Source organism: Manis pentadactyla, chromosome 8 (assembly GCF_030020395.1).
Source record: "Manis pentadactyla isolate mManPen7 chromosome 8, mManPen7.hap1, whole genome shotgun sequence".
Lineage (NCBI taxonomy): Eukaryota > Metazoa > Chordata > Mammalia > Pholidota > Manidae > Manis > Manis pentadactyla.
Genome location: NC_080026.1, coordinates 104,568,428 through 104,591,320, shown reverse-complemented (window position 1 = coordinate 104,591,320; position 22,893 = coordinate 104,568,428). Strand labels below are relative to the sequence as shown.

Here is a 22,893-nt window from a genome sequence, read left to right as displayed (position 1 = left end):
GGGGAAAAAGAAAGGGGACATTACGATTGGCATATATGGTGTTGTGCAGGGGTATGGGAGGGCTGCACAACAGAGAAGACAGGTGGTGATTATACAGCATCTTGCTACGCTGATGGACAATGACTGTAGTGGGGTGTGGCGGGGGGACTTGGTGAAGGGGGGAGCCTGGTAAACATGGTGTTCTTCATGTAATTGTAGATTAATGATAGCAAAATAAGAATAAATAAGAATAAATAAAAATAAAAAATAAAATAAAATAAAGAAGCTATGAAGGTGACAGATACGTATTTTAAAGTTTCCCATTAAACTGGCTACATCTTAAAAGTTTTGGTGATTAAAAACTAATCTTTAGTTACCTGGAAAATTCCATTAAAGGGAACGTCTCATTCTCTGGTGATATTTACTATATTTCTATGTTGAAGAATGAGTTAAAAAATTATCACTGAATATTGTATATTATATAAGGAGTCATAATAAAAATAGTTTGAAAATTTTAAGGTTTTCATAGTGTTAAAAGAATTTTACATATTTATCTGAAAAAATTCACTTGAAAGATTGTATGTAATATAGATGGTCATTTTGAAAGAAAACAGACACTTAAGTAGTGTATCAAATACCTTCATCATTTAGCAACTTAATTTCAAAATTGGGACTAGGAGGATGATATCCTTTACTTGGAAGAGTCTGCACACAGAAATCGTGTTCAAACGGCACATTTAAAATTGATTGAGGCAGTACATTCACCTAACGCAATCCCAGTACTGCTAAACCTCCACATGGTCTACGGGGGCATCAGACTTAAGATGTTGTTGAGATAACTGGCTTCCATTAGCAAGCATGTGATTGGCAGGATGATAAAGTCTTTTCACTCCCAGGTCAGCTATTTCCTTTTCTTTAGAAGAGGGCAATTCTGATGATCCATCTTTTAGCTACAGTCTCTCATTGAGTCCCAATTCTCTTGCCCTCAGCTTTGATAGGGTTCTAACTTTCCTCTTGTATGAGCTCATACTTGTCATCAACTCCTCTATTCAGAACAGCAAATATCAGGAGTTTGACCTCAGGGCAAAGTCCGGGTGGGCAGGTAAAATTCAACCACTGGACCTACTTCCTAATCTTTCATACCCAGCAATTCATGAAGCAGTATCAAATTCAAACTAAAAAACAGAAGCGTGACCCTTTATAAGTACTATGAAAAGGGCTCTTTTGCCTTTCTAAGTATACTTGAAAAGAACTGTCAGCCACCCTATTAAGGTAGAAATGGATCACAGACTAGAAAAAAAGAAGTGCAGAGACTCAAATGAAATGTAAATAAAAGTGTTAGCACCCTCTTTATGTGATATACTACTTCATGTAAAAGTATTAAAATATTATGCTATGAAATATCTTTACGAAGTCAGGAAAATAAAAAACACTATGAAACTTTAAAGCATCCTTATTGAAATAACACTGACAGCCGATACAAAAAACATATCACCTAATATGAGACTTCAGTTTTCAAGACTAATTTTATTTTTGTCTAATTCCCATACTTGGTATTTCACCTCCTAACTGTTTGTAAATTAATTTGAAAAACAAATATAGGTGAAAAATAACTCTCTTTATCAAGTCACTAAATCCAGGCCTCTCAAATCATAAAATTCAAGTTATATCTCAGTGGTCCAGCAGCTAAAGGCAAGAATTAGCTGTACCTTCTTGTTTTCAAATACAAATGCAAAATAACAGAGTATGATTAAATTTTAACATAAATAATCAGAAGATGATTTTAAACCCCTTTTGAAACTAGAAAAATTAACACATAAAAAAATTAGCTCATCAATATTTTCTACCCTCTAGTCACTTTCACTGCATATTAACTACCATACTTTCAAAATGTTTATATTAAATAATTATTTCAATATAAGTCTCTAATATTAACAGTTCTACATATGTGCCATAGTAGATTTCAGAACTCTAAATGTTTCATAATAAACTTTTTATTCACTTAAAAGTCAAAGAAATTACACTGATTGAGGAAAAGTCAACCAGGGCTTAATGCCTCTAAGCACACATACTTGAAAAGTAAATTCAATAAAAAATATTCAAGATGTTAATATTTATAAGTGTGTCTTAATAACAATTCCCTGGTAAAGCTATATGCTTGTAAAGATGCCTTCTTTGCTGTCAAATGATGATTATCTTCGAAGAAAGAAAACACCCAGGATTGGAGTTTTAATGTGCATTGAACCAACCACCTATCTGGACATCTCAATGAACAGAATCTTTACCAACAGTTTCATAACCTATGTGGTCCTATTCATAACCTTCAGTGAGATTACAAACTAGTTAACACCATACAAATTCACATATATATCACATAATAAATTTCAAATTTTTTGTGAACAGTTTATATATAATGGAAGCTACCCCCTCAAATCACATCCTGTAGATTGGTGAACATATTCATGCTCTTGTAACAGGGAAACTTACCCCAGGGAGTAGCTATAATCTAATTAGGAAATGAATATACCTCTACACCTATTTCCAACTTGCTAAAGGACTCAGTTTTCTATATTAGATCATCTTGCTCAGGGCAAGAGGACTGCAACAGAGAAAACTACTTCTAAAAGAAATGCATCCACCTTCAACATAAAGCGTATCTTCTGGCAAACTGGAACAGAAGTTCAGAGTCACCTTCTTCATTTCCCACTATTTCCTCCATTAATAACATTAATCATCTACAGATCTAGGTCATCCTAACAGTGTTCCTTGTTTGGCATTAATATATGAGTACTGATTGCAAACTGAAGTAAGTATGAATATATTTTTTATGTCCAGTGCTTGACAGACATAAATGGGAGAAAGGAATGGCTTTTTCAGTTTCCTTCTAAACCTGACTTGAAGATACAACATCTATTTCCATATGACTCACTGTCTTAAAAGTATTCCTTACCAGTTTATGGGTGTTTTGTTTTTCTAAAGGACTTGTAAATTCCATAAAGATGAAACTATCTCTTATGTTATTTTTGTGTCTATTTCAACCACATCTCCTCTTCAAATAATAAGTAGTTCACATGGTAGTTCACAAATACTTATTAAACACTGGTTTGGAATTAAAGCAAGACAGCTCTATTCTCAGGCGTTTACTGAAATCAGAACCCCTTAACTGCTAAAATTGGTTCTATTCCAAACATCACAGAGGTAGAATTTATTCATACCAGTGGTTGAGCCCCATTTCCAGTCAATTCTGTCCCCATAGGGGTAGGACCATTTACAGACTGATACTACAGTGGCTTTCTTTTAATTCCACCTCCATTTGGCTCTTCTTGCCAAAGGCAGCAGTCACTCCTGTTAGTTCTAGTGCTCCTAAGCCCCCTGACTTGGATCTGCCCCTCCTCCACACTCTGTGCTGCCCAGCTTTATTAAGCTCCTTAATCCTAGGATTAAGAAAGAAAACGAAAAAGGAGGAGCGGAAAAGGGGAATAAAGAAATAAGAAGAAAAAATATGGGGAGGGGGGGTGGTGGTTGGAAAAGCATAAGGAAGAAAATAAGGAAAATGATAATAAAGTAGCGATTTCAAAGAGTAGTAAAATGACTAGAGATTTAAAAATTATCATATTTGTTACTACACTTAGAGTTATGTGACCAGAAAAGAATTATGTAAATGTATAATTATCTTTTTAAAATTTCCTTTATCCTTCTTTCTGGAAACATATAGAAAATTTATAAAAATAGCATTTTTTACCATTAACAAATTTTAGGCAAGGGGCTCCTTTCCAGGTTGTAGTAATTTACATTTAACTTGGGTACTGATACTAATGTTGTACCACTATATATGTACCATTTTCATATATAACCATGAAATAATTAAGAAATAACTTAAACTTCAAGTATCACTAAACCGAAGTATAATGAAGTTATTTGGTCATGTGCTTAGCAGGTAATGACGCAATTAAATATTCACGAGGAGAATGCTCCATGAAGTTGAGGCACTGAATAGATACAGGTTGAGAGAGAAGAGCCAAATACATGGTTATCAAAGAAGCAGTGATCTAAAGAAAGGCTGTCTCAAGGCAAACAAGCATTCCTGTAGCATTAACAAGAAAAAAGAGGCAAGATATAGAAGGCAATAAATGAGAAGCACACTGTTACATCTTACTTGTCTGAGGTCAATGAATGCTAGCTGCAGGGTATCCCCCTGGAATCCTGGCACAGGCTCAGAGCTGGCAAACACTATTAAAAAAGAGAGAGAGAAAAACAAGATTGCAAAATATACAAGGATTTAACCACTACATTAATTTCTACTCATTACAAATGTATTATATTTACATGTAACCATTTCAAGTGAAGACTATTTATAATCTTCAATTTCCATTACTGAGAATGTTCTTTATACTCATTACCACAAATATCTTAATAATTTTAAACTTCTAATCTGCTATTTAATCACTATAATCCTTAATTATAATAAATATAGAATGGTTATCTTACATAAAGTTCAAGAGTAGTAATATACTTAAATCAAGAAAATTTTCTGACTCTTTTTAGCCTTAGGTTAATGATTATAGAAGTATTTTGAACCTACACCAATTCCATGGCTGTCAACATATTTCAAAACATCTGCTTTGTTGTAGCTTTACATGCAGAAAACAGGCATAATGTTCTAAGAAGCAAAATGAAGACAATGCACGAATGTCTGTTCCTGCCTTTGAATAACTTTTTTCCATAAAGAAATCCCATCCCTTTAAAAACTAAAAGATACCTTAAGACAAGACTGAAAAAAATTTTTGGGATTTTTTCAACAATTTTTATACTTTAACATAGCTTGTTTAAGTTGCAAATAATTCCAGTATTAGTTATTTTGAAGACAAAAGACTTGATTTATTAAAAAGACGCTGTCTTTTACACACAAGCTTCTCTGATAAGAATAAAAATGTCTGGAAGCATTCTTCCTCCCCATTATCTTAGTTTTCTTAAAGAACATTATAGATTTTCCATTTATGAGTTTATCTGAGCCAGTATTTTAGAAGCCATTTACATTTTCAGCCCATACAGTTCTCACAAAACAAAAATAATTCTTAAGTTTAGTGTATTCTGTGTGAAATAGTTTAGAGAGGCTCAGAATCAACTATCAAAAACTGTAAATATATGAAAGCCAAGCACAGCTTAACTTACCTGATATTTTTAGGGAATAAAGAGTCAAAAATAAGTTTTGTTATAAGAGTCAAAAATAAGCTGTTGTTTTTAAGATCATGATTTTTGCTTTAAGCATTAAAACTTTTTTAACCTTATGTATTTTCTGATGGATTTTTAAACTGTAATGTAATAGTTCCTATGCTTGAGTAATCTAAATATCATTTAATCTTTTCTTAATTCTTTGTACAACCATTATGAACACCTTTTATTCTACGTAACACTATAAATTTCCATGGCTGCTGTGTTATTAGGAGCTATTGTCTGTTTACATTAAATAGCTCAGAAATGCAATGTGGTTTGAGTTTTTGTGACTAGCTTTTATGATTTTTCTTCCTTCTCCCTTGCAGTTTTAATATAAATTCCTACTCTCTGCTCTCTCACTAATGTCTTATTAATATGCTATCTTTAATATTCTCAAGCTGGTAAGTCAGGTAATCAATTACTAGAATTGTATGTACATTAAGAGCAAATAGAGACTGAGCAAGGGCCTCTCCCATAAGTAAGGTGAATGGGTTTTATATACGCCTTTGAGTGTACATACCTTTTGAATAAGAGTAACCTTTTGGTGACCCAGAAGTGTACCATTTTTCTGCTTACTTTTTAATCCTGTGCTACATACTATATAGGTAGTTATGACCATTATATAGGTGACTCACTCACCTTTCTCAGGCCCTCCTATTTCCAGAAAACAAAGATTTATTGAGCAAATCTAGTCACACTTTTCACTTTTTAGTATAATTTACTCACATCACCATCATTCCATACAACGAAAAGTGGCATACTTTCATACTGTGGCACCCCCATCAACCCTTACACCATGTCCTAGATCTCAGTTGCCTTTCAGATCTTAACTGAAAAATGATAAGCAAAATTGTAATAGCCATTAAAAGTAAAGGTGTTTTTTAATTTTTAAAAAAGTTTTCTTAAGACCATCCAGCACATTACTAGCTTTTTTGGCCACAGTCTCAGGCTACTGTTTCTAAGTAAAAGTTCACTATGAATCTCTAGTGGTCTTCAACCCAGGCTGTAAATGTTAGCTCAGTTTCTCCCATCACCACATATCCATACACACACACACACACACACAAAGGTGTCCTGTAGTGCAGGGAGACTTAGTTCATTTATCAGGCATAAAAATCAGCTCAACTTCAATTACACTTGCAATTATTATCTACTTTATCTCCCAGAATTTTTGTGCACTGAAAATAATCTGTCATTTTTCTTCTCCCTCAGTTCCTGTTTAAGATACTAGTTTAAGCCCCAATGCTCGACATTAAACCAGAGTTTGTTGTCAAAATTATAATAGTACCATAAATTTACATAGCACTTTATAGTTTACAAAGCACTTTGTCACACACCATATCTGCTTTGATGATCACAATAACTTATTTTAGTAAACAGAGCATGCAGATGTTGGATAAAATCTTGCACTCAGAAGAGACGCAGCCCTATGAAATACCTTCAACAGTCCACTAAAGGCTTACTTTAAAGGTCACCCAGTCTTTCATTTTATAGTATAGAAAAATTAAAAGTGAAGGGACTTGTCCAGGATTACACAGTTAATTCAGATCTCCTGGCATTCAATCCTTTGATCCAAAATCTGATTAAGTATTTAGCCTCTTATCTTTTATCCCATCTTCTACAAGAACCTAACCAGTATGGAAGTAAAACTTAGTAGTTTATAGCTCTCACGGCTTCTTTTCAAATGTTTTTTAGGGATTGGAGGCAATTTAACTATCTGATAATCATCCAGCACAAAAAGTATTTGTAATTATGTGCTATTCAATTTGATAATGGCTTCATATTTGTTCCTTTACTTCTTTAAAATTCAAATGCAGCCAATCCTGTTGCTTCTGCCTTCTAAAATATCTTGAATCTGAATCTGTCTCTACCTTAGTTCAAACTACCATCATTTCTCACTGGGATACTAAAATACACTCCTATCTGGTCTGTTTCTTCTGTTTCATCTCTCCATGCACTTCTCCACGTGTGATTTAAGTAAAATGTAAATGTGATTTGTTTCACTTCATAGTTTAACTCTGAATAGCTCTCCATCACCTTCACAATAAAGACAAATAAGGTCCTTTATAAACTGGCCTTTGCCTGTCTCTCCAGCCTCACATCTTACACTTCTCTAGGGACAGCTTAAATTCTCTCCATACCAAACTAACTATACTTACTTGCATATGCCAAAACTCTTTCATAGTACCTTTGATTCTTCTGCCTGGAGCATACTTTCTCTTCTTTTCCATCAGGTAACTCTTACTCATCCTTCCATTCAATCGTCTACGGAAACCTTCCATTATACTACAGGCTGGGTTAGATCTCTCTGTGCTCTCATTGCAATTTCCTCTGTACAGTCTAACTACATCCTCCATTTTGCTACCTTATAATTGCTTATCTGTCTGGATCTTCCCATCAACCATGAATTACCTGAGGGTAGGGAATATATTTCCATTTCTATGTCCCTATCTCCTAGCACAATGCTTGACATATAATGAGTAGTTAACAAAAGTTTCTTAAATAAATGAAAATTGTACAAGTGAATGAATGAATTCTAAAAGGATGCCATCCAGTCCCTGGTAACTGATACAATTCTAGCTTGTTGATTAGATCTAGAATGATGCTGTCCAATAGAACTTTATGCAATAATGGAAATGTTCTTTCTGTATTTGCACTGAATTTTTACTTTTATTTTAGTTAATTTAAATTTATTCGCCACATATGGCTATGGGACAGTGTAAATCTAGGACATTCGGAGCATATTTAGTATATTTATTCCAAAATAATTGAGTGTGGGTGAGAATACTCCTAATGTTTTCTTTAATTAAAACTAATTGTGAGTCCCTCCACTAAACAGAAAGCTTGTGTGAAGTAGAGATAATTTCTTTTGCCTTTATAAATTCTCTGCCTGGTGTACAGGAAATTGTCAATAAATGTGTTGAATGAATGACTAATAATACAAATAATTCACTTCTTCTAATATTGTCTAATGGTCCCAATAATTTTGGAGGTGAATTTCAACCTTTGAAGTTTTTAAAGAATTGAATACTAATTTTTAGAATCCCGTTAAGTATTGACTTCAGATTCCTTCTTGGCTCATCTAGATTCTCGTTTTGTATATGCTTTGCTGTATTTGGGAGTTTCTTTATTTTCCTCCCTTTTATTATTTTAATGAAATAATGCCCAAGTGATAATAATATCCCTATAGTGATACCTTTGTCTTTGTTATTTAGCCATGCCATTAAGGGCATTTTTTAAAAAACACAGACTGATCCTGGTCTTTCAGTAAGATATTTGAAAATAGTTTCCAGGCTTTCTAAAGTTTTTTTTTTTTTTTAAGAAAACTAGTCTAAATGTTCAGCTTTTTTCTCTTAATGCCTCCAATTTGACCAATTCCTTTTTAAAAACAAAATAACTTCATGGTATATTAATTTCTTATTTTCTGCTAGAATATGGAACTTAATAATTGTGAATCCAAATTTAGAAATACTCTAAACAAAAAAAAGATTAGAGAGGGAATTCTGTCTGATCTTACTGGGAAGGTCTTCTGGAACAACAGAGTAAAATTTTGCTATTTTAGCCTAACTGGGAAGAAGAGAAGTATGAATTAATTTAGAAGAAGCTGAAAGCAAAAAATAATAGATGCTGTGCAAACTGTGATTACAACGACAAAAAAGTCTTTCAAACTGGCAATCTACTAAATTAAGAGAATAAATAAAGAATATTTGTAGGCAAAAACATCAATTATTTGTATATATAACAATAAAAATTAAGTAGGAAAATAGGCCCCTTCTGCCCATAGGATCTATATACAAATGTAAAAGCTTTGGTAGCGGGAACAGGGTAGGGGTGGGGAGTGAAGACTGCTAAGAAGTCAGGCTGTTAAGTATTTAACCTGGTATGAAAATATACAAACCTTCCCTGAAATAAATGCAGAGGGAATAAGGCCTTGAACAATCTTAATCTTGTCCTAGGCAAATAATTTTATCTTTACTATAAGGTAGAGAATGTGGATTATTTGGAAAACATCTATACTGGGTAGGAAGAATTGTCAGGGGGTGGGAAGAAGGGAAAGAGTGTCATGGGCTCAGAAGAGCAAAAAGGCCAGAAGATGGACAACTGATTGAAAGGGACGGTGAGGAGGCTGGCTAAAGTCTCAAGACTTTTTGCGTGACGATAACAAGACAGGGGCTTATAAAATGAAATAATTTTGTAACTAAAATAAATGACAGTATGAATATCAATAGTCTGCACACTGAAGATATTTCTTCTAATTCCATTTCTTGCTAGATCTGATGATTTAAAGACTCTAGTTAGAGCTCAAATTTTGGCTAGGCAAAGAAGGTATCTTTTGTGGATCAGATGTGTCATAAGGGATGACTAAGAGCACCACCTAGTGGTTTCTCTGGCAGTGAAAAAGAACTCATGCCTGGGAGTCAGGGGTCTTAGAATTGTTGGTTCTTAGACATATTGTTACATGTGGTTGGTAGCAGTCAAAGGCAAGCCTCTAGGACCAATTGCCCTTCTACATGTATTAGCTCACTTTTTATATAAGATTATAGTATCTAGTTTTCTCCATTTCTTGGAATTAAACATGGACAAAGTAGCCTCAATCTGATACCTTAAATGCCATTAAAACCAGGAACAAATTCAGAAAGGGAAATAGTATAACAGCATCCAGCTTACTTTTAAAAGACACTGAAATATTCTCACACCGTCCACATGATTTTCCCTGAATCTTTTTATTTTGGGGTAAATATGGATCTTTTTTCAAGGCTAGAGTCAGAGGCTCTGAGGTCCTGTCTACACACACAAAAATATCTATAAGGCGGCTTCATCTTTTTTTGAGGTGCATTAAGCCTTTATCCATGACGAAAATGACCAAGGCCTTCACACCTAGGGATGCACCTATTCCTCAGTAAGGAATTGAGACAACACTATTGAGACAGGTGCCAGTACTCTTCAATCTGGAACTTTTCTAATGCCTATGGATTTAAGATGTTAAGCTCTTAGGAGCTGATAACCTCATTTGGGTATTTGTGTTGAATGCATTAAAGAGTACATTCTATTATCTATCTTGGGTACTTCAAATCATTCTGATTGCCTGATGCTTTGGAAATATTCTAACTTTCTAAGATACCTTTTAGGACCTTCAGAGGACATTTTGATCTTCTCCTCTAAACAATGGCATTTGTAAGGCACCTATACTGGGGCCCAAGACATAACAGCTGTCTGGTAAGTATAAAACAAAAGCACGTGCAAGGATCTAGTACATCTGCTTCACTGCAATTGTGGCAAATGCTCTTACAACTAAGAAGCAATTTCTCTTGAACTCACACAAAATCTATAATAGTAACAAAAGGTCAATGCAACTGTCAGAGAGGGCTATCTTTGCAATTCCAAATGCATGCCTTCCTGACTTCTTCAACCAGGACCAGGTAGTTATAGAAGTATTACAGTTATAGTTAACCAAAAGTACCCATCTCACTCATGCATAGACCCTACCTAGTATTCTCAATCTATACAAGTTTTTATCTAAATTGAGTCTATTTCTTATACTTTCTCACAGCACCATATACTTTTATTTTATAGAATTTAACAATTTATCATCCTATTTATTAGTGCAATTATTTAATGACTGCCTCCCCACTGGGCTTAAATCCCAAGAGGATTGTACCCTTTTCTGTTTTATTTATCACTGTGTTGCCTAAATGCCAAAAACATTGTAGATATGAAGGAATTAATGTATGACTCTATAGCCCCACACTCATCTTTGCCTTAACTTTTACTGCCTCTGAATCTTACAGCAAGGTTGTATCTTGGAAATTATTAATTATTAACTCCAAATCCCCTATTTTACAAGAAAAATTGAGGTCTCTCAATTGTTAAATCCCCTATTTTACAAGAAAAATTGAGGTCTCTCAATTGTTAAATTGTTAAGTTGCCCAAAACATGGGCAGAGCCAGGACTGCTCTCAACTTCCTGACATGTCCTCAGACCATCTTAAGACCGATTTGAAAGCACTTTTTTAAAAAGTTTCACATAAGTTCGTGTGACTCTACATTCCTGAACTCACACGTTTTATTGAGTTTGATGGTTTACTGAGTTTGACAGTATAGGTTAAAAAAGAACAAAAGAAAAAGATTCAAAGAAAAATGACCAAAAGGGAAGTGAAAATAATCCCATAAGAAAACATTAAAGAATCTATGACTGTTTAGCTCAAACAGATAGAGTTAAGGTTTAAACATAGTCATCAAATATGTGAAGAATTTTTTAAGTGATCAGTTACATCCATATCAAGAACTTTAACAGTCTTGAGTCAAAGTACAGCAGTATCAGCCTTAACATTTGCCAACGAAGGTAGAAGAACTTTAGAAGAAACAAATGTAGACTACAGGCACTTCTGGATATCTTAATTTTTCATTTATTCGACAAATATGTTTTAAGCATAAGCAGCATTCTGCAGGGTGCCTACAACTATAAATTCTATGTTGAATTTAATTCAACTATCGTGGATGGCTAAATCTATTCTCTCTCTTCCCTTCCGTTTCCTCCCTCCATTTTTTTTCTCTTTCTCTCCCTCTTCATACCCCTGCCCCCAAACCATAAGATGCATTCTCTGGGTCTTTTCCATTGTGTTATTCTAACTATCTTAATCATAGCAAATCATACTCGTTTACTGATTTTACATATTCGCTTCAAAATGTCTGAAGTCCATCCTCTTCTCTTCAGTCCCACTGCTCAGAATGAGCCCTTTTCATCCTTCACACAAGAAAGTTCAACATTCTTTTAATAGGCTTGTTGTATCTTACTTGCAGTATCTCCCATTTCAGTTCAATTTGCTCATGACACAGAGTTACCTTGCTATGACATAGATTTCATCATGTCATAGTCCCAATTAAAGCTTCAGTGGATCTCTATTGCTTTGTAAAGTCCAAGCATTCAGGAGTCTAACTTTTTTTCAGCCATATCACTCAATATTTTCCTTATGCATCTTATAGTCTAGCCATGCAAGACAGAAGACTCCCTAAGCATTCTCTCCTCACAGTGCTTTTGCTTAAGCCATTGCCTCTGCTCAGAATGCCCTTCGCTGCTTTTGATGAAATCTTACTCATCTTTTAAGAACCAACTCAAATTTCACTTCTATCATACTCAATCTTCTTATTCCTATGGCAAATTTAGTTAACTGTTCCCTTTCTACAAATAATATATACTTCTTTAAATAATTTATTATGTTCTGTTGTAGTTATTAACATGTTTGTTCCTCCCAACCAACCAGACCGTGAGATCTTTGGAGCCTGATTCAATATGATTTTGCAATGTAAAACAGGTAATAGGTTCTCATTAAACATTTGAAAAAATGAATCCTCCTATAAATCAGTTGATTTTACATTGAAAAAAATTCAGTTACAGACTACAGTTTTAGTTTAAGCGCGTTTAACTCACAAGAATATGTGTCACAAGAACACTAGGGAAAAGGGCACAACACACTCTGCTGAAAAACAATTCAGCACATAGATGGATCAGTGCTAATACTTTCACCACCAGAAAAACAAAATAAAAACTAAAAGGCTGAATGATATGGGAAACTGAATTATTTCCAACTTCCCATCTTCAGATAAGTCATTTGTTTCTACTTATGGACTGACTTTCTGAGGCCTAAGAAAATACGTGTATAAAGTTTTTACAAAATAATTAAGAATGGAAAAATAAACATTCTGCTTTCTAACCAAACTAAATACAAGGAAAGTCTAACAGAATAAAGGCTATTCTTGACACTTACACTTCCTGCTCACCTCCTATTGTTTAAATTCTTTGACTGAAGCCTTTTTTAAGTTGTCCAGGATCATTGGTGGTTAGTGGTCTCCAGTTACTGGTCCCTGTTACCTGACTTCTGTGCACTTTAGATCTCTTGCTAGCATAAAACAGACTAGCAGGATTTTATGCTAATCCCAAAAATCAATCACAGACTTTTAAGTACGAGTTTCTGAGCCTCTTGAAGATAAAGAAATTACTATGAGCCAATATGGGTTTATGAAGAATCAGAATAGTATCATTTTCTTTTAGATGGTAATTAGACTGATAAGAGGAAAATTCAATGGTTGTGATTACCCCTATGTACCAGGAAGACATCGCTCATTCCTTTGAGCAAAACTATGAGTTAGAATCAATTAAGCAATTAGTAATTAGATGAAAAAAATCTTAAGATACCCATAAGATTCTGAATAATGGATCTAAGTCAGTATGATGGGGTGGTCCATGTAATTTTGTGGTCTTCAAATTTTATTGTGCATCAAAATCACCCTGAGGTCCCATGCCCAGAGTTCCTAATTCAGCAGGTGGGGCCCAAAAATTCTCATTTCTGACAAGTTCCCAAGTAACACTTTTGCTGCTCATCTGGGGATGACGTTTTGAGGACACTGACATACTGTATCTCAGAATATAGCTATCAGGTATTATTCAACATTTTGTTAATAATCTTGTTAAATACGTAAGCAGCATGATTACAAATCTGCAGAAGGTATTAAATTTTGACACACAAAGATCTCAACAGGCTAATTGTGGGACAAATCTTAAAATCCTAAAACAAAAATCAATCACACAAGTATAAGAGAAGAAAAGCACAGCTTAACAATCACACAAAAAAGAGAAAGATACAGAGATTTTAGAACACTAGAGTAGCCTCAGTGATTCAAGGGCATACTCTTTGACAACTAAAGAAGTAGTAACAGTTTGCATTTTACTAATAAGTACAGAATATGGAACAATGTATTTAATAGTTCAACTATGTATTATATTGGTTCCCCCACACCTGGGTATCTGTAGTGAACTTCGGGTATCTGACATTATACAGAAGGTAGTCAAACCAGTTTGTTCAAAGAAGAGCTGTGGATCTAAAAATCTTCTATGAGAATAGTAAGTGAAATTGTTGATGTCTGGCCTTCAGCAGATTGAGAAGAATATAAGAACAGTTTTTATATATTGGCTTGTGGTGAGGATTTGTTTTTTTTCTGTATGACCCTAAGCAGAACTGCCACAGTTGTCAGGCTCCTTACTGTAACACACAGGTGTCCAGCTGAGGGAAGGAGGGATGAAGGGGAGGGCTGAAATCTGGGTCACATTTCACTTGATAAGCCATGCGCCTTGGTGGGGGCCAAGTCTAGATGAAAAAGGGTAAACTGTTTCTAATTCCTAAAAAGGGGACAACTCTGGAGGACATTTTTAGTGGGAACAGCTTTTCTAATTTGCACAAAGGCACAATATGGGCTCAGTGATGAATCTAGCTCTAACGTAGAACTACGTCCATTAAGAGAAGTTTAGAGAAAAAGAGATTTCAGCTCAATGTAAGAAACTGATAGAGTGATGTATTATATGGAAATAGATTTCCTGAAGAGCAGTTGGTCCTCCAAATTGGATGTTCAAGGAGTAGCTGGGTAACTACTTGGCAGGGTTATTTTAGAGAGGATTTCAAAGTAGAGGAGTGTGGGCATGAATAACTTAATGATCTAGCTTCTAAGGTTCTACATCTGAACTTCTCCATATCCCAGTTGATTCCTGTAGTATCCACATCCCTTTCCACAAATTTACCACTCATTCTAGCCTTCCTCTTACCTAGCCAAATTCCTCTTCCTGTCTCCCTTTCTTCCCCTTTCCCTGCCCCAATATGTAGAAAGCATACACACTGTATTAATACTGAAGATAAACTTTGCATTTAAAAAAACTGCTTTCTTCCAGATTAAAAAAAACAAAAACACTGCTTAAGATGAAAACTTAAAATTCTTTTAATATGTTCATTAGAGAAAGCTAAATTTCATTTTCAGGTGATTCATGTATCAATCACTAAAAGTCATGATAGGGGGTAGATAATTGTTTCACACTAGAAAGGGGGTGAAATAAACACAAAAAATGTAATGCCAGGTTATATTTGTTCAGTTATTCCCGAATGACCAAATGCATGACACTGTGTTAAGTAATGATTAAGCAATAGATGATAAATATTAAGAAGCAGAACTAACCATAGGCATAATCCTAAAGGAAGCTGAGTTACCTTCTGTGGTTTGTCTTGGAGTTCTGGTCTCTCCCTTTCCATATCTACAGTACCTGAACCTCTGCCCACACCAGGCTAGGATTTACCCCTCTTGTATTTGCACCCAGATTTCCTTAACTGATGACCTCATACTTAGGGCCTTTTTTGGTCTCTTCCCAGGGATTAGTCCTTTAAGAAAACATTAGCATCTCATAAGGAGCCTTCAGTAACTCCACTCAAAGAGGTAATAAAAGGTAGAAACTGTCCTATGGAAGGCCAGAGAGGCAAAGATTTGGGGCTTTATGTGCCTTTTCTTAGTACAGTTAGGATAGCCCTTCATGAAGAGGTAAAAGAACAGAGGAAAGATCTAGATATCTGAAGTTGCCTAACCAAACATTAATTTCCATTTTTGTACATAACAATCGAATTGAGAAGACACAGTCAAATGCCAATAAAAAGCTCAACCACCTAATTATCTTGAATCCACATTAAAGATGCAATAACACAAAATGCTGCAAGCAATATTCATGTAAGATGATCACATTAGGATGTCATACTGGAATGATCTCACAACACAACCTTTAAAAAAGTTTTAAAAAATCAGTTTCAAATTATTTATAGAATGGAATAACAATTACTCTGAGCTTAGAAACTTGCAAATAAGGTGATTTGGACTAAATACTTTTATATAAACAAAATATTACCATTTTTTAAATGACAGTCTAATTTTGAGAAAGATAAAGGTTTTCTCTTTTTAATAATTTATATTTTTATTGAAGTATTGATATACAATCTTATATTCGCAAAGGTTTTCTAATTAGAGAAAACAGAAACACTTTCTAGGAAAATAAAATAAGTCCTTTTCTTCCCAAAGAAAGCTATCTTTGTTTTCCTTTGTACATATAAGCATTTCTCTTTTTTTTTTGAAGGAAATAGGAAGGTTTTAAAAAAACTTTGGGTTTATTTATTTGTGTAATAAATTAATCTTGATCAAAGAGCCTATATAATTAGTCTTTTTAATGTTAATTATGCTTTTCCTAGCAACAGAATGCCTTATGTACAATGGGCAGACAAATATTTGATCTGTTGAAAAAAGAAATCTTTCACTCTTGCTTCAGTTGCAAGCTGCTGACATTTTTAGTATCTTTCACATAGAATACATTATTGCAAAATTTGCCTCAGACAAATATTTTATAATCCTTCTTGTGCCACACTGATTTTCAATTTATCAGCAGTGGTGCCTGACTGACTTGTCAACCTGGAATTTTCATCATTTAATCAGTGCACCATTCATTTGAAAGCACTGCTTAAAAATTGTTCCATGTCCTATATTTAAAGAGTTATAATTTAAGAGTGATAAAAACCCACATCTAGAAGCACATATGCCAAGGCTAATGACCAAATAGCACATCCAGTTTGGAAGCTGACTATGTCAACATTACGTTTATGGAAACTGCTAACTTTTTTACCTACAGAAAATAAACTGAAAACAATGGTGAAGGTAAAGGCATGAGAACTTTTCTTGATTTACACTTTCTAGAAAGGGGGTGAAATAAACACGAAAAATATAATGCCAATTTATATTTGAAAATCAAAAATTCCGAATATAAAAGAAGCTTCATTTGGAATATAAGGTCCTAAGATTATCCTTCTTGCAAGTATCTACAAAGTTTCTTACAAGGAAAGTAAGAATGACAAACTTAGAATGATTTCATTCATTTATGACAAACAGGAGAGTCCTGGCAAGAACACAGGAGTGACTAGAAGGAGTAAGGGAGAACATGAATCGATTTTTCAGTTATCCCGGTCTGGACTGCCACTTCAATGCCTTTCTCTAGAAGTCTGAAATGAGAAGCTGAGATATTTTATTTTTTTCTTCCTAGAAAGAAGTTGTTTCCAAAGTTGCTGAAAATTAGGCCTCTTTCCTCCTTTCTGAACTTCCTACTGTATACCATTTTTTTTCATGTAATTTAAGTAAAGATTCCTAGAAATACATGAAATTTAACCAATAAGGTACTTACATTCACACTGTATGACATCTAAGTTAAACTGCTGAATGGCTCCCATGCTTATCTGTTTTAACTCACTGTCCAGTAGCATTTGCATTAAGGATGTTGACAGATGCTGGCAGGCTGACATGCAAGCAGTCTGGGCAACTTTCCCCTGTTTAAAAGAAATATTCAAACCAAAAAATAAATAAACATAGACATATATCACAAACTACCAGAAAAATATTATATACCTGGGTTTTTTTTGTTGCTTTTTGTGGGGTACAATAGTGATTATTGGCCTTCTCTGTTTCTGTATTCTGAGTGGCTATGCCTTTTAGCATAGGAATTAAACTTGGTATTCTTGTTCACTTGTTCTTCTCAGGACATAAATATCATTAAAGTGCTAACTGCATAAAGAAAAACTAAGCAACAAGTAAAAAAAACATTATTTCAGATATCTTGAAATGTCTTAAGCATTTTAAAATGCACATTAAAAGATGACATTTATGACATAAAATAACTGTCATATTCACAGATCATTTTATTCATATAATATTTTAAGCTCTTTTATATAATTAACCAAGCTAGAATAAAGGAAGTTAATAAGTAGCATAATTTATTATTATTTAATCTTTACCTAAAATTCAAAGTATACTTTGAGTCTTAAGTCCTTAATTCTAATCAGAACATTAGTTTGTAGCATAATTTCAATTAGTGACAGGAGGCAGGGTGCTGGTGGAAGGCCTGCCTACCAATATGAGTTCAAATCATCTACATATCTATATTTAATTTTAGAAATTAAGTTTTAAAATTATCTTATAATTTTGAAACATGTAGTTAGGTATGCTACAAATACTTGTGGTTTTCTTTCACTATATGAATGACTTAAAAATATTTTCTACTAAAATAAGCTCCTAGGAACTCCACATAAATTTTTACTGGTAGCCTTAAGGCTGGATTTTCTTAAAAATGATAAAAATTATAATTTTAAATGTTTAGCTTCTAGATTACCTAGCTGAATCACAATACAATATCACTTTTAGTATAAACTTTTTTTAAACAGACTTTGTATCTCCAACTACAAGTTTAAAATAAAATACTATAAAGACTCTTTTAGGTAAAGTTTTCCAGTGTGATATCACTCCTAGTATGGTTACCTTCAACCCACAATTATGTGATTGGTGGTGGACAGACTGTCATAATAGGATTCAAAGATCTATGGATATGGTTAGAAATAATGACTTTTGAAAAATGTGCCAAGTTCTGCCTCATTTGCATTAACAAATATTTACCCAGTGATATTTGATAATTATGTTTTCCTACTTATCACAAAGGCCAATGAAGCTACAAAACCATGAACAAAAATTCTCCCAAACATATATATGCTATAATATATTGGTAGAAAAATGTTTACATACAGTTGATCTGTTAGAAAAGAAAGAACATAAACATTTTCAAGATGTTTACTAGAACATTTGTTCATTCAATTACACAATTAAAGTCAGACTAGAAACAACCATCTTTTATGAATGAGTCTTAAGCATTTACACATTATGCACAGTGAAAAAGTGTATCTGATATGGAATGTCAATTTCTCTATCAAAAACTTCAGAGATAAAAGCTCATGTAAACAATATATTTGACAGATACTGATGAACTGCCAAAAAGGAATGCAGCAAACAATGCAAACCCCAGCATGCTGCAAGATCTCCCAAACCCAAGAGGAATTACTCTGGGAGACATGCAGCTCCATTCCCCAAGCAGAATAATATCAATATGAATGGGAGGGGGAAAAAGAAGCAGAAAAAGGAGAAATCAACAACATGTAATTTAATTACAATGTAGTAGGCTTGAGAATAAATGGAAATGTAATTCTGACCTAATGGAACAACTATTGCAGTTTAGTTGAATGTACTTCTCCATCAAATCAGCTCCATGTCCTACTTAGGTTGCCACTATAATATACTAACTACAAAAGGAGATTAATAAATTGTGAAAAAGTACTATTATATTCATTTCATAGGCAAATGCAATGAACAATGTCAGTGGTATTGTTGTTTTAAGGTGATCTTTAAAATTTAACATGGGTTCAGATACTACTAATTAGTATATAGCAATAGTGATGGAGCTAAAAATGATGGTAAGAGTACAGAAATATAGGCTATTCCTTAAACCCAGTGGAAATAGGTAATGAAAACACAAACATACAAACATACATGAATTTAACTTTCTGTCTAAATAACATGTAATAATGAAACCCTAATATTACATTTCTTTTGATTATGCATATTAAAGGCAGGCTTATTGTTCTCAAAGATAGAAGTTAAAAATATTTGTAAAGATTTTTAAATTTTCAAATGAAATTCTTTTTATAGTTCAAAATTTAAGTTAATATCAGAGGTTCAGATTCTTTAAATTTTTAAAGTTTTATTCTGTAAGATTATGCATTTTAAAAAATATCTACTTCCTAATTATACAATGTGCACAAATACTCTTAAATTTCATCTACTTATTTTTAGATAGAAAATTTTTAATGTTCCAAAAATTTGTATACCCAAAAAATATTCTTGGCAATTCATTTCTGATGCCTATAGCCCTTCATACACTTTGGAATAACCAGAACACCCTTTTCTGACATTATTATTTCTGTAATTGTCTATGCTCTTAATACACACTTTCTAGAAAAAAATTAAACAAAATACTTAAACAATTGTCTTTAAAAGCTAGTCTTTTTCATTAGATATGCCATTTCTAACATAACAAAGCCAAAAATAATTAAGTGAAGTGACTGAGAAAAGGTGGCATGTTTAATAAATATCATGCACCTAGAAATTTCTGCAGCCCTCATCTGAAAAATTAATTGCCACTATTATTAACATTTACATCCTCTTTAACAACAGAAAGTTCAGTTAAGTAAGTAAAAACACCTGCCAAACTTTTAAAGGTAACTACTTTTTACCCTGCTCTAACATTTGCTGAAAAACAACTTGCAAAGAGAGAAAACCCTTAGACAAACTTCTTATATTTCAAAGGAACTTGTAAAAGAGAATCTGCTGACATATTAGATCCTTTTTGCATTACCCAAAAGCTTTTCTTCTAAGAACAATTGTGGTAAAGAGACATTTGGCTCCTAGGAAATTCCCAAAGGGTCAACCATATGCATCCTTCCATGGCACCTTCACAGGGCTGCTTTCTGGATCCATGTCTCAAAAGCAGCTTTCATCATTTACTTGTGTGTCAGTCAATATGATTTATGGACTGCATTCAACAAAGTCAAAGCATATAGAATGAGAAATATGACTACAATCTGCTAATTTGTTTTGTATTGAGCCACTTAAGAGTCAAAGACCTGATGTCAGACTGAGACCAGCAACACAATTAACCAGTCGGTGACAGATTCATCCATCCTCCCTGCCAGGCTGTGCCAATCAAAGACAGCATGAGGCGACATTTGGAGAAATCAGTAAGAAAAACTCATTCTCTAAGTAACCTATGTGAGACCTTGATTGACACTTTTTGAATTTAGTTTGTGGAACACAGCCCCTCTTTACCCAATAGTCCTTCACTGCAAGCTGTGAAATAAGGCTTTTAATGCCAATCACAGGAACAATAAACCACAAACCACCAACCCGGAGTTTAAAAGGAATCAAGAAAACACATCTGTTTCTGTGTCAAGTCAAATTTCCAAAATAATTTACTATTATAGATTAGGCTAAAGATATTCTGTTTCCTTTGAAACATCATAAAATGACATGGTAACAAAAATACAAAACATTTTATTAGGTTATGGTTCAAACCTGTTTTGGTTTCAAAGTAATGTTTTGATAGATCTACTCTAATATAATAGTAGGAGAAATGTAGAATACTTAAAAACTAATTCGACATTGAAATTTTCATTTGAAGTTTTCATTTGTCTCACCATTCTCTTCTTTCAAAGATCTAATAAAAATTATTTGAAAGCATTTTTCAATGCTGCTTTAATTCTCTCAACTACATTTAACATAAAAATGTGCTCTTGAAATCACAACCATTCTTTCTGTATTCTTGATCCCAGGAGAGTCCATTTTCCTTTATTTATATCCCCACAAAAGGTCAACTTTGCACAATAAACTACTTTTTTAATCTAAGTAAAAAGAAATATATAGACAGAGAAATATTGTGTATTGTATTTATTATTCTTTAAATTAATCACAGGTTTTGTTTTTAAAAGTTATGTAACTCTAGTCAGAAAAAAGGAAAACTGAAAATCATGGTCATTTTGAATATTCAAACTAACATTGGCAAATGAGTTTATTAATTAATTCTGACCTGTATGGCTTTTTTAAGTTATTTAAGTTATTAAGTGTTTTATTTAAATTAAAGCAGTAAAATATTGCTCTATTATTCAAACTCATTGCCTCTCAATTTGCTACATATATTTTAGTTATGAGACTGTGAAATAGTCTTCTCAGAGGGAAGGCAAAAGAAGAAACAAAGTATTTTAATGAACTGCTCAGTCTCCCAAGAAGACACAATTTATGGCCTTTCGAAACACACACCCAAAAGAGTGAAATCTTTCATCAAATGAGGAATAAACACTAAAATTAGAAATCAATTCTTAATTGAAATATGAAAAAGATGCCTAGTTGAAAAATAGGCATTTTAATTTAAGACATCTATTATATTCCCTTCTATTTTATGTAAGAATCACTAACCAAAGTTTTACCATATGAAACTACATTTTGCTCTTACATAAAAAATATACCTGAAATATTAAAATAAAACATGGAAGCTTCCCTAAGATGCTTTCACAAATGCACAAAGGCTCCTCGATCTAGTAAGATAGGTTTTCATCTATTTTCTGGCTGAACATTCTGAACACTGATATGTACAACATATAACACTGAAATGTCTCAGATTCCCAATAATAAAGAATGGATAACTTAGAAAGGTTTAAAAATCAAGATGAATTCCTGTAGTGAGTTTTAATAATAACTTTAACACTATCTTGAAGACAGATTTTTGAGATTATGCCAAAAACATTCATAGGTCTATCAAAATATACTCACCCTAACACCCCCAACATTCTCCAAATGACTTCTTTTACACTTTTGTATTCCTCTCATACTCTCTTTCTGTCCCTACCTAAGGAGCTCTGGCCCTGAAAGAATTGGTACTACATCAATTAACCACAATCCCTAAAGTCCATTGTGAATTCTCATTGTACCCTTTTAGGCTTTTCTCCTCCCAACAACCACCAATCATAAGGATATGAAACAGTAACATAACTGCTTGCTCTTGGGGAAACACACACACACACACACACACATACACATACACACACACAGATTAAATAGAACATAATTATTTTAAAATGGAAAAAAAAATTTCCCCAAACTGGGAAAACTTCAGGACACCTGTAATACATGGCGATAAGGCTCATCAAATTTTGGTAACCTTTTTCTAACAGTCTTTTACACATGGCCTTAGATGACATATAATATACCCCGTTTGTTAGCACTCTGCAAGAATCACGGTTGCTGTCACAGTAGTCCCATGAAATCTTCAACTCATTCCAACTTTAATTGGGAGAAAGAAAATGTAAGGACAAGCAGAGCAGTGAAAGTCTAGAAGAGGTCAAGGTTTTGAAGAAATGCCTCTACTTCAAAGCTACTGATAACATCAGAAATTTAGATAAAATGCAGAAAGCTGCATGCATTT

At 33.5% G+C, this 22,893-nt stretch overlaps 1 protein-coding gene across 6 annotated transcripts in view; it reads right to left on the bottom strand.

Annotated features, from left to right (window-relative positions):
- The window catches only part of EXOC6 (exocyst complex component 6), a 263,797-nt gene that overhangs the window by 28,010 nt on the left and 212,894 nt on the right, over positions 1-22,893 (bottom strand). For all 6 annotated transcript variants that reach the window (XM_057506080.1, XM_036880142.2, XM_057506081.1 and 3 more), the window contains 2 exons: positions 17,224-17,365; positions 4,136-4,209 (listed from right to left, as the gene is read on the bottom strand). In XM_057506080.1, the coding sequence (XP_057362063.1) occupies positions 4,136-4,209; positions 17,224-17,365 (216 nt within the window). The remainder of the gene's footprint in view (positions 1-4,135; positions 4,210-17,223; positions 17,366-22,893) is intronic.